The following is a 13,202-nucleotide window of genomic DNA, read 5'->3' as shown; positions in this document are numbered from 1 at the left end:
TACATACATACATACATACATACATACCTACATACATACACACAGTGTTCATATAAAATAAAAATGTGCACTATACGTTTATAATCAGCAGACATAAATTGACAGAGACTAGTATAATAGGGTTTACATCTTGAATATATTTATTTCTCCACAACATATTATCAACAGATCTAAGTGTTTGACAGTTTATATAGTGATTAGACACTATTGAGAAGGCGAGAACACGGATATCTATGAAAGTACTGGATAATGGGGATGAATCAGACATCTGTATATGACTGTAAGCGACCGGGTAGAAGAAAGAATCTTGCAATTGGGCCTGGGGACTTTTTATATACTATGTCTGCATAACATGAAGTTTTGACTATTATGGGATGGGGGTGGTGGCATCGTTACTTTGTTCAGAAAGAACACTGAGGTGGTCGCTGCAAGGCTTTTCCTGATTAAGATGGTTATCCAAAGAAAATTGGAACTAATGTCCTACAGGCCCCTGTGGTTGCTGCAAGAGTTTCCTGAACAAAATGGTTCATTTATCCAAAAAAAATGTGATGTGATATCCTACAGGCCCCTGTGGATTTAATTCTTGTTCAATTTATAACACTAATTGAGAGTCCACATCTTGTTTTCATGGAAATTGACAATCTTTTATTTTTCCATAGAGTTAGGATAGTTTTCAGCAGCCATATTGAATTCAGCGGCCATATTGAATTCAATGCTTAATTTGGATATCGTTTTGATCTCTATCTCAAAAATTATACGATGAACTCTAAATTTTTTCTTGATTTTCACTGAGAATGGGACAAAATAACAGCAAAGTATTCAATGGCCATACTGAATTCTAAGATGACTTTGTTTTTAACCGCAATCTCAAAAAATGTACAATGACCCCCTGATTTTTTCTTACTTTTTACCAAGAGTAGGTTGGACTTTTCTTGACAAAATAATTTCTGAGGCATATACTACAGTAATTCTGTATTGTTCCATTGGTCTAAATGATATCAGTGTGAACTTTCACATCATATCGTACAATTCAAGACCACACTATTTCCTAATTTTCTGATGATAACAGATTTTTGCTTAACTATTCTTCCATAAACTTTCAAGTCAGTCTTCCTGGAAAAAAAAATAGAAAACAGAAGAAACACTGTGTCTGCATTTGAACACTGCATATGTAGATATAGACAGTCAGTCAGACTGGTCATTGTTCTTTAACCCCATGCAAATTTTCTGTGACATGAACATAACATAAACTTTGGGATGTAAAATAAACTCACTGGAAAATATTTCAACACCGTTATGTACAGGTAAAAAAAAGAAATACTTAATTTCAAAAACTTGACAAAAATGTTGGCACTGTGACCAATAGTTATATTCTACTAGTAATTCTAGCCTGGACATTTGTGGAGAGGAATTTAGTAAAACATCCAGTGACACAAAGGTCTAGGCTACCATACTCTTTTCATAGCTGCTCTTTCAAGCTCTGTTTCCTTGTTTTTTTTGGGATCAAAGTAATCTTACTGTGGCAGTATTATGAATGTTTTTTCTCACTTACTTAAAGGCTCTTTGTGTGAATGTTATATTAAGTGGACCCTCTAAGTTTTAGGTCAAATAGCCATATTTCACTCAACTTCATAATACTCATTTCTCTGTGATAATAACCTAATATTTCACTTACTTAATTAAAGGCATTTGTGAATGTTATGTTAAGTGGGCCATCTAAGTTTGTGTCAAATAGCCACATTTTACTCAACTTCACAATGCCCATTACATTCTGATAACAAGCTAATATATTAACTCATTGCATTTTGACTAAGAATCAAATACATTTCAGCTGACAGAGGGTGCACTATAATGAAGTCTTCTTACAAACTGGTTACTTTTTCACGATCTCTCAACTAACTGTACTCTTTCTTCAACTGCCACAAAAACTATGTCTTCTATCTTGGAACATTTTCAATGTTGACCTTTGCTCCTTGACCTTCGACATCAGCAAGGCATTGTTGTTTGAAAAGATGCACTATGAAAATATTGATGACATTTTTGGTATCAAAGACATTTCTGACTATAAAAGCAAAGACTGTGTGGGTTTCTTTCCCGGCCAAGCTTCTTTGGGGAAATATTTTTTCTTTGGCTCAGAGTCCTTTGGTCCAGCGGCAGTTGGGGCAGCCTGAGCTTGGGCTGCTGATGAAGGTTCAACACTTGGCCCGACTTCTGGAGCCAAATTGGGGACAAAGTTAAAAGAGGCACCTCCAGGGGTGGTAGGAAAAGGTCCTGATGTGGGAGTAGTAGGTGATACTTGTGTGTCGTCACTAGTTGCTGGCAAGTCTGCGTATAATGATGGACCATAGGAAAAACTTTGTAATCTTTTTGTTATGTTGTCAGCCATACTGACACTTGGTATCAGCTCTGTCTTCTTTTTCTGAAAGTAATAAAACATATCATTAGTTCTTTTGAAGGAGAAATTACACATCTACAGTTTCCAACATTCACTTACAACATGTATTATATTTTGATCATAAAAAAAAGACAAGTCTCCATCGAAGACACAGTTCCCAACATTATCACTTACTCATTCTTATTCTGAATTGTACAACAAATATGGCCGCCATTCAGAAAGACTCCAATGTAGCAGTCCTCATCTAACTTTGCTTGTTGGGGACTAAAAAAATGCGATAAAATTCTTAAGAATGTTTCAAGAAAACAGACTGACCATTGACAACTGATGACGGTCAACTTTCTTACTTCAAACAACATAGTGACAGATTTATGGCAAAATAGTGAAGTAAATAAAGAATATTTCACAATTTTGATAATTAAATTGCCAAAATGGAAAACATCTAAAATTGAGCTTATCATGATAAGGCCTAATAAAAAAAGTTGTTTGGTTCCGGTTACCCGACTCCAAATAGTTTTTTCATGCCGACCCTAAATTTTTTGATACATATTTGAGAAAAAAATAACAAAACCATGGATAAAATAGTGGGTGCGGAAACTGACATCAACATAAAAAGACAATATAAAACTGTTCTTCCAATCTGTAATGGTTGTACATCTGATGGGATGAAAATAATAACACAGAGACCATATGGAAAACAAAGGAAAACATAACTACCTGAACTAGACACCCACATATGAAAAAAAAATTAAAAAAATAAAATAAAAAATCTACCTACCCCCCAAAATGTCAAAAGAAACTATTGAGTAGCTTAGTATTTGTAATGTGACAGTGCAACAGTTATTAACTAAATCTCACCTTGGCTGGTATAACAGAAACTGACACCAGATTTCTAAACCTTCCAACCGAAGGATCAACATCCTCTGTAAATAGGACAACAACATTGAGTTCTATTAGTGTATTTGAATTAAAATACATTGCGAAAATGTAAAATATGTGTACACATCATGTATATGGTTTGTGGTCCATTCATCTTTGTGACATGTTTGGTCATGTTTATACAACAGTGGAAGAAATACTATTTCACATGATCATACAGTGCACAGCAGGCTACTGTTCACTGGCCGTTTTTATACAACAGGCAGAAACCAATAAGAAACTACACATGCTACACTTTAAGATAGCAAGATTGAATGAATACAGTTTCTTGCTACATTTTGTCTAAATGAAATGAACTAACATACCACTATGCAGACATCAAAACATTGGTCTCTGCATCTAGTTTCAGTGCATTTGAATGGTTTATTTTATTTAGTCAAACTGTAGCAAGAAATTACAATCATACTATCTTAAAAGTGTTGATTGTGCAGTTTGTTATTGGTCTCTGCATGTCTGTATCAAACAGAGAGAATAAAGCAATGTGCTGTATGTAAACTTACGAATTGTGAAATCATAATCAATGCATCAAAAAATGGCAAACCAACAAATACAAATTTACAAAAGATAATTAAACCAGATAAAATAATAAAATAAAATAGTCATTAAGTTCTCTACTCACCTGGATTAATAACTTCGTCACCGTCTTGAAAAGACACATGGGAATTTCTTCTTTTCCTTTTTAATGGCGGCCTGGCAATTTCTGTTGTTGTGGCTGTCTCTTCTATGTTACCTCCTAAAACACCAAGACGTTTATTGTGTGCTGTGTTGAACTCTGTTAAATTCTGAAAACAGAAAAGTGGAATAAAAATATATGCAATTTGTTTAAACTATATACCGGTATATCTTATATAAAATATGTTTACCAAATCTGTCCAAAATAGGGTTTGACACAATCTGATTGAAATCCGATGTAGTGTACATGTCACGATTTCTTTTTGGCTGTTACCTTTACTGTCATTTGTTCAACGTTCGAAAATGAAAGAAAGAGAACCACCAAACAATAATGATAACATCATTGTCTGCACTCTGTGCTTGTGCTCTTTTCGAACAGAGTGCGCTGAAGTACTGTGGCCATATGTTTCGGCACATTATGCGTTTTCATTGGTTGAGTGAATTCACTCAGTGCTCTCAGGTGGCTCAGGAAACCTATGAGAACTTATTGCAACAGAAATTATAAATATTTTTTTGTACATTTTACTCAGAATTTTATCCTGAACAACATATCAAAGTGTAGATTAAACAGTAATGCTTCACCATGATACAAATATTTAAGAAATTGTAAGAACTGGACCTTAGATTATTTAAGAGAATGACACTGCAGCACACATGACTCATTTAAGAATTTCACCCATGTTTGTAGTAATTTGAAAGGACTGCTTCCTACAGTTGTAGAAGCTGCAAGTTCGATAGTAATGACTACAATATTGATGACCAAGAAATCAGAAATTATTTTTTTATCAGTGTTTTTGTTAGGAGCGGTAATAGGCAGGTAAAATCTACCTGAGTTCTCCTGTGATTTTACCGGGGTTCCCCACCAACATTACGGAATGAGGCATTGGAAACTACATCACTTTTACCATATTCCTACTTTCTGTTACCAGGGTTTCCAAACCTAGCAAATAAACGATTGATTGATTGGTGAATATTATACGCTAAACTTACATCTAATTCTGTCTCCTCTTCTGGTAACCCTAGCAACCCTCCATGAAGTTCATCCTCCTCTTTGTTCTCCTTCTCTTCTTTATCTGCCTTCATCGATGAAGACACAGTTTGTGGTTTCTCTCTGACAACATAGGACCTTGTTGATGCACCAAATCGTAGTGTGCTGTCCACGGGTACTTGCTGTGGTTTATTGGATTCTAATCTAATACTGCCAAGGTAGGTACCATGGGCTGCAATCAATGTACAAACATTATGTAAATACTGCCATGGTAGGTACCATGGGCTGCAATCAATGTACAAACATTATGTAAATACTGCCATGGTAGGTACCATGGGCTGCAATCAATGTACAAACATTATGTAAATACTACCATGGTAGGTACCATGGGCTGCAATCAATATACAAACATTATGTAAATACTACCATGGTAGGTACCATGGGCTGCAATCAATGTACAAACATTGTATACATAATTGAAGCAATGTATGAACTGTAGCCCTAGAATCAATTATGGTATCATAATAAATGTTGTTTTGTTAAAATTATTTTTTGTGACCAGCAAGTTATTGTATAATTTTGTTAAGGCAGGTAATTATTAAGTAAACCTGCCTCCATCCCTCTGGTATTTTGCCAGGCTTCTTAACTAAAATTATGGCAAAAAGATACAGAAATCTATGCATGAGCCTTTCTCTGTAACAGGAATATCCTATCAAAATCATGGTATAAACTATGGATGTAAATATACACAATTTATACCAGACTCCCCCCCCCTCCCCTCCTTCCCCCATTATGGGGATTGAACAGCAAATTTATGGGACAAGATATGGAAGTCAATACAAGTCTCACAAGACCCCCCCCCCCCCCCCCCATTTCAGGGGTTACATAGTTCATCATGAAAATTATGGTACAAAGCACATGTTATGGCTATTTTACAACATTCCCCATCCTTGTTACATATAAGCAGTGACCACTATTTCCAATCATTAACAAACACACAGTCAATGGTTTAACTCTTTAGGTATTCACACAGAAAACCTATGTTGCTTGTTTCCTTTATCTTATCAGAATGAACCATATAAAGTTCTTCACATTATCTGATAAATTAGTTATGCATGCCAAGGGGTGATATGTCTGGGTGGTAAATAAATGTTACTTACTGCTGCCAAGGTCCATCAAAAACGACCTGTTTAAATGTTTGTGATACACTAATGCTGCATGTACTCTAGAACATGACTGGTGATCAATACAGAAATCACAAACTTGGGAATTACGACCAAATAAATAACATTTCTTCTCATCTATCATCAGTTTCTACAAGACAGAAAAGAAGACAACATTATGTTAACAAAATAACAAAAACTGCTTGTTGGGGTTCTTGATACACAGCTAGTACAAAATGATTACCAATACATCTGGAACAGTGTGCCCTCTAAGCCAATTGACGTGCCACTGACGCACACAATTTCTAGTGACGCACCAAAATTTGGTGTTCCCCTATCTCTTACTATATTGTGACTCACAAGAAATCCCAGTTTTTCACATTTTGACTCATAACAACAAAATTTGGCTATCATTAGAGGGCACACTGGTCTGGAACATTCTATCATTATTCCTAAAGAACAAGGTGTACACACGTATTATAAATAAACATGTTTCCATAATTTAGACATGATGGAGACAACAATAAAAGTTTTAACTGCATAATGTATTTACTTCCATGCTACAATCTAGTGAGTATTTCCCAAATTTTGTACATATGAAAATAATAATAATACTGTTACTTCCTAATATCAAATAGGCATAGTTTACATCTTTCATTTTTTTAAAATATATTAGTTTCATATGAAATGTATGTTAACTGTAGTATGGCTATGCAAGTGATCTATTAACCACACTATGGCAGGTCTCTAAATTAACAGTAGTCCCATGTCCACAGACTACCAATTCTTGTCATGGGGCTACCATAATTTGCAGCTGGCAGCCAACTCAGGCTACCACTGATTATGTGATGATTTAAAGGATGGAAGATTTACAGACATGAAAGTATTTTAATAACAAACATATTTCCAATAGAGGAACTCTGTTTTCAGTTCAAGAATATGGGACTATTGGTCACCGCCTTTGGACTATCAATTTCTGAAATTGGTAGCCAACAGGGACTGCCAAAGAATAAAGTTAATTTCAAGCCCTGCTATGTAGTTTTGTCATCATGTCTGTAATGTGATGGAAATTTTACCTCTATCATTTTTCCATCTTTCAATACATCAAGATGTAACCCTGGCGGTGGTTTACCAGCCCTGAAAAGAAACACATCAAATATTAAACTGTAAGAGGAAACTCACACAATTAAAATAATTTGACTGATTTTGGAAAAGCACTTTTTATCAGACACATTGTATAATCTTGTCTGAAGAAAACATGCACGGTCTAGAGGGCGCTGTTGATAGTAAACAACGTGTTCAACTTCCAACAAATTTGCTACACATTTATTACAAATCTGTTGAGCAGCCACCGCTATTTCAAATAGTTTTCCAATACTTAAAATACAGGGGAACCATTTTCTTACGCATGATGGGCTACAAACAGTAAAACATGTCTGACATCAACCTACAATACGATACCGTGTCCTCTTGGCTAAATTTCCATTGACTGACCTAATTATTAGCGCGGACTATTTACACGCATTTTAGAGAAAATCTCGAGACAAAACGTGCCACTTATTGAGTTCCCGTAAGTAAATAATGTGTAAAATAAATAGTATCACATGCCGATTTTTGATAGCAATCGCCATTGCGTAGATATTTGATAAACTTACCAGGTAGGGATCTCAAACGACGGGATGATCAGAGACGCCATTTTAGGCTGCTATTAGCCGAAACCATTATTTAATGATTTTGATGTACAAAATATGTTTATGTGTGGTTTGAAATGATATCATTCAAAATTTATCTTGACGCATATGGCTTAATTGATCAATAGTTTTCCAAATTGATTCGTCAAGTCTCAAAATTATTCTATTTTGATAACTATTTTGGTTGGTTTTGATAAACATTGCACGCCACTATCACCCTTTCGAAAAATGAAACGGGCCACAGCAAGGCATTCTGGGTCATCCCCAGGTCATTCATTCATGTGAAAATGGCAGACTTACTTGGATATGGCTACTCTGCAGTCGTCACCCTTGGGGGTGTTATTGGCTATGTCAAAGCTGGTAAGACATAACATGCATAGTCTAGATAGCTAAATACACCATTGTACTAAAAAAGTGACATTCATTAAGCTTTACTAAGTCTTCAAACTTTTCGATACCTCTGCACTGGCACCGAGGATGTAAATAATGTACATTGTAATTTGTACAATGTACGTGTCACTATTTCCACCGTATTGAACTGTACTGGAATACGTGTACGGTGGCGTAGTACATTTGGCAATGTTCAAAGCTGCATCTATATTTTACACTACCCGACTGACAAGGCAATGGGGCACAATTTAGGAGAGAGGAATATATTATAAGGGGAAATGGTGTTGGATTGGTTTATAAATTACTAGTATTTGATTTAAACTTACATGTTAAAGCATGTTTAAAGTGAAAGTTGTTAGTGTGATTCTGTGAAATCTCGATAAATGCTCTGCTCATTTACCAGACCTCAGACCCTTGTGAACATTATACTAGGAGCATGGATGTACAAAATGTATTCAATTTTATTTGGTCCATACCCAAAAATCAGCGCCCTCAACGGCGATCATATTTTTACCTGTTATGAGTATGACAGTACTAAAGGCTAAGGTCGACCTTTGACTTAACATTTACAATGTCTGATCATTGGCATTTGAACACTTTTCAGTAAATAGATTGTAGTTGTTTAATCGAAAAATGATACTGCAGTTACAAATTAGTACAGTTTTAACATGGCAACAGATTCAAAACTGAACTTTCACGCGACTTGGCACTACACTACCTACAGATAATATTGACCACTAATTAACATATGACTTTTTATAAGTAACTCACCAATTATTAATGCATATATAGTTGGTATCTTGATGAAAACAATATTCTAGTTACAGCTAGTGTAGCAGTAATGGCTTGTAAAATAAATGTATGTAGTATTATACTAGTGAACCACTTTTCAGACAGCCAGTTTTACCAGATTTTAACACTGGCCATGATTTTTCTCCCTAATGAAATGTGAGAATCCAAGATGGAAACTTTTTTCATTTCATTTGTCAATTATGTAACAGCAATGTATCAAAATACCAATAACTTTTTTTTTCTCCTTTTTTTTTCCACAGGTAGTACAATGTCATTAGTGGCTGGTTTACTGTTTGGTGGAATCTCCTTTTATGGCGCCCATCAAGTATCACAGAATCCTCGTAACTTCTACCTTGCACTCAGTATGTCCTGTTATCTTTTACAGATCAGTAACATGTACTGTATTGCTGACATCAGACCATGGATGAACGGAACCTGTTACAAACAAGGAAAGGAAAGAAATTAATTGGATTAATAACATTTGGCACAGTATGTTGGAAGACAGTACAGAGACTTGTATTACATTCTATCATTTGATAAGGACAGTTTTATGGCCACTTTACATAATAGTTCATCACATTTACAAACAAATTAGAAGTTTCCCTGGCATTTAATTCACATATATAGAGGCCATAAAACTGTTCTTATCAAACCATAAAATGTATTACAAGTCTCTGCTGTTCCATTATGCTGTGCCAAATGTTATTAATCCAATTCATTTGCTTACTTTCCTTGTTTGTAATGTTAGGTTCCATTTGTCCATGGTCTGTCGGCAGTTGTAGATGTTCTGTGAGTTTTACCATCATCATATATTCAAAGACATTCTTCAGTTATTGATGATGAAAATGAAACCAGGTCCATTGAACAGAAACTGTTTTTAACTCAAGTACATAGAATTCTATGAAGACGACATTACCATACAAGTCAAGGTCATGGTTTTCAAGAAGTCCAAAGTGCCTGTTTTTGGTCATTGTTATTTTAATTTTGTGTCCTTTGTTTTGCAGGTACGGCAACCATCTTGGCTATAATAATGGGGATGAGATTTTCGAAGTCTGGAAAATTTATGCCAGCTGGTCTTGTGTGTGTCCTTAGGTATGTTTATTCAATTGAATTTTTTAAAGGAATTGACCAATATTATTGTTGTCATGGGTTTGATAAAATAAATGTATGAAGATTCTTAATTGATTCTTCACCTCTTGGGAGGCATCAACACACAATACCAGCATATACAATACCATGTTGCCCCTAATAACAGACCAAGATGACTCAATGGTTTGAACATGAACGAGTGTATATTTGAAAATAAGTGATGAGGATGGAGTACATTGTACTAGTTGTATAATGAACATCATCAAGTCATCACTCAAAAGGAGGTGTAGGATTAGTAAGATATACACAATGTTCTCCCCACTATAGAGAAAGCATGGTGCAAACACCGTCCTTGCCATCTAGCGCCATGCTTTGCAGGTTTCTGTCATGCTTCAAAAGTGTTCTACCATCCTTGAGCTTTAGTAATCTTTGAATGACAAAATCATTATCATACTTTCATATGAATAGAAATGTCTGATCCTCAATGTACATGTGTCTATGTGTTAAAATAAACATGTCAGAGTTTGTTCCAGTGTTGAAGACATGCATATTATATATTCTGATCACTATGCAAACCAATATGCAAATAACCATGTTCTTCATATGTAAATTAATATGCAAATTAGCTGCAATCCATCCTGGGGACACACAAATAGGAACATTAGCACCAAGTTGTAATACATGTGTTTTCTTTATTACGGTTATTTGAGGTAATATGCAAGTACACATTTATATTTGTTTCTTGTATATATTTACTTTGTCAGGATCACACACTAATCTTATGCAGGTTGAACTATTTCTGTGGCCCTCAACAGATATATATGGTCCTTATTTCATTAAAAAAATTTGATATGTATACACTTTTCTTGTTATATATGGTGAAATAAACATTAATCAACAAATGATTACATTCAAATTCAATTCAAACAGGGTAAATGAAAAACAAAAAGATGTAAAACCAGTGTAAAAAGATTTTGAAAAAAAATCTAAAACTCTAAAATATGATTTATGTAATATGCATTTAATACGGAACTTGCAAACCCGCCATGTTGAATGTTGAATCATGGGAAATGTGATAATAAATACTAATCAATTAGCATTGTAAACAATGTTGATACATTGTTTGAAACCACAAATAATCAATTCATAGTCACCCTGACAATTGTGGGAAGTTAATGTTATCAGTAACTCCAGATTAGGTATTGCGATAACCACAGATAATCCCATAGTCCTTTGTGTCCAAACATGCTCAGTCTGGATTGCAAGTTCCCTATTGTCATATGATAAATTGCATGTATATCACATTGACACTTTTTAACCAAAAGTAAAAACTTGTTTTATTTTCATTTCAGTTGCCTTCAGGCCGGAAGATTTGTTTACAGAGCTGCTATGAAGACTTGATAGGATATAATAAACTTTATTTTAAGTATGTTGGTGGCTAGGTTGGGGTTAGAGTGATTTTAATGAGTACATTTGTAATAATCAGGATATATTGATATAGTGGGATTGATACAGAGTATATACAATGTAGCAATGTTTGCAAATCATGGCTTGTTTGAAAATACAACAATTTTGGAGCGAGTTGTTACACGACCAATGACTGGATTTTTTCAGACTATAATTAATGGAAGTCATGATTTCCAAGAACATTCCATCTACTTTGAGTCAATCTTGGTAGAAAAAAAAAGGAACTTTATAATTATACCATTCCTTATTTCCACATTTTTTTCAGTATGATTTATAATCACATACATGATTTCAGTTAGCCTTTGTAAGTAGGAAGGAAACAAGCAAAACTCTGGCAATGCATTACCACCAGAGGGCGCTATTCACCTGCAAAGTCGTGTGTACACTTACTTACTAGAAGGTACATTATGATGTAGACATGAAAATGCTGCTGCAAATCATCACAAATCATCAGTATTCACTATGTTGGGGTACCTCATCACTCAACTTTACTCAAGTATCATTTCTTTTCTTTTCTTTTGTAATAGAACTGTAAATTCTTGCCATCCATTGAGTCTGACATAAAATATATGTTTCTATTAAATAATGGTGCAACTTCAGAAATAAAACTTTATAACTTCTAAAATGTGGTTTTATCCCTTTGAGGGGTTATTGTTGAAATGACTGTGTGTCTAGTGACCATGTGTGAACAATTGCAGTTATGCAAATGGTTGTAACATACATGTCTGTGTTGACCCTTCCTCATCCACTCTCACAAGAGCAATTTTTAGGGAAAATATATTTTTAAAGAGCAAAAAAAAAAAAAAAAAAAGGAAAGAAAAAGAGTAAACAATAAAAAGATAAGCATTTGTAAAGAAATATGGCCGATTCCAAGCCCCTGTGCATAGACTAGTGAGACCTCCAATGTCTATAGTTGCAGGTTGAAGAATTTTCATTATAGCGAAATATACTCTTCTTCAGCTTAATCAACTAAATGTGACAACAACCAATTACTGTAAATTTTTGAAATTCTTTATTTTATGCAAATAACAATAATATACATTTCAAGCATTAAATCTTGATAACAACACGTATAAACAAAATCATTTTTACAAATATTTGTGTATAAAAACATCTTTTTAAAAACAATTTCATCCCATAGAGAAATTGGATAGACACTCTTGGATATAAAAAAGACAAAGAACAAGACTGATATATAGCTGCCTATATAGTGGTTTCACCCCCTGTTGTGCTGATTAGCTGTCTATGGTATAGTGGTTTCACCCCCTGCGGTGCAGATTAGCTGTCTATGGTATAGTAGTTTCACCTCCTGCGGTGCAGATTAGCTGTCTATGGTATACTGGTTTCACCCCCTGCGGTGCAGATTAGCTGTCTATGGTATAGTGGTTTCACCCCCTGCGGTGCAGATTAGCTGCCTATTATATTATAGTGGTGTCACTACAAATGATTCAGTTGTGCTTTCACCCTGTTATGGAGATTAGATGTCTGTGATATACAGTGCTTTCACCCCAGTTATGGAGATTAGCTGTCTGTTATATAGTGCATTCACCCCTGTTATGAAGATTAGCTGTTTGTTATATAGTGCATTCACCCCTGTTATGGAGATTGGCTGTCTG

At 34.8% G+C, this 13,202-nt stretch overlaps 2 protein-coding genes across 2 annotated transcripts; one reads left to right on the top strand and one right to left on the bottom strand.

The window, feature by feature from the left end:
• Positions 1–678: 678 nt before the first annotated feature.
• Positions 679–7,841, bottom strand: LOC144445604 (nuclear inhibitor of protein phosphatase 1-like). The gene is made up of 7 exons (XM_078135212.1): positions 7,813–7,841; positions 7,234–7,294; positions 6,155–6,308; positions 4,997–5,226; positions 3,954–4,116; positions 3,254–3,318; positions 679–2,419 (listed from the first exon to the last, which is right to left on the bottom strand). Exons 2-7 carry the CDS (start codon positions 7,240–7,242, stop codon positions 2,063–2,065), a joined length of 978 nt encoding a protein of 325 aa, XP_077991338.1. The 5' UTR covers positions 7,243–7,294; positions 7,813–7,841; the 3' UTR covers positions 679–2,062.
• Positions 7,842–8,119: 278 nt separating this feature from the next.
• LOC144445945 (transmembrane protein 14C-like) lies at positions 8,120–12,173 on the top strand. The gene is made up of 4 exons (XM_078135601.1): positions 8,120–8,208; positions 9,291–9,392; positions 10,035–10,122; positions 11,472–12,173. Exons 1-4 carry the CDS (start codon positions 8,136–8,138, stop codon positions 11,518–11,520), a joined length of 312 nt encoding a protein of 103 aa, XP_077991727.1. The 5' UTR covers positions 8,120–8,135; the 3' UTR covers positions 11,521–12,173.
• Positions 12,174–13,202: the final 1,029 nt, after the last annotated feature.

The sequence above is a fragment of the Glandiceps talaboti genome, chromosome 14, assembly GCF_964340395.1.
Source record: "Glandiceps talaboti chromosome 14, keGlaTala1.1, whole genome shotgun sequence".
Lineage (NCBI taxonomy): Eukaryota > Metazoa > Hemichordata > Enteropneusta > Spengelidae > Glandiceps > Glandiceps talaboti.
This window is presented reverse-complemented; position numbering and strand designations above follow the sequence as displayed.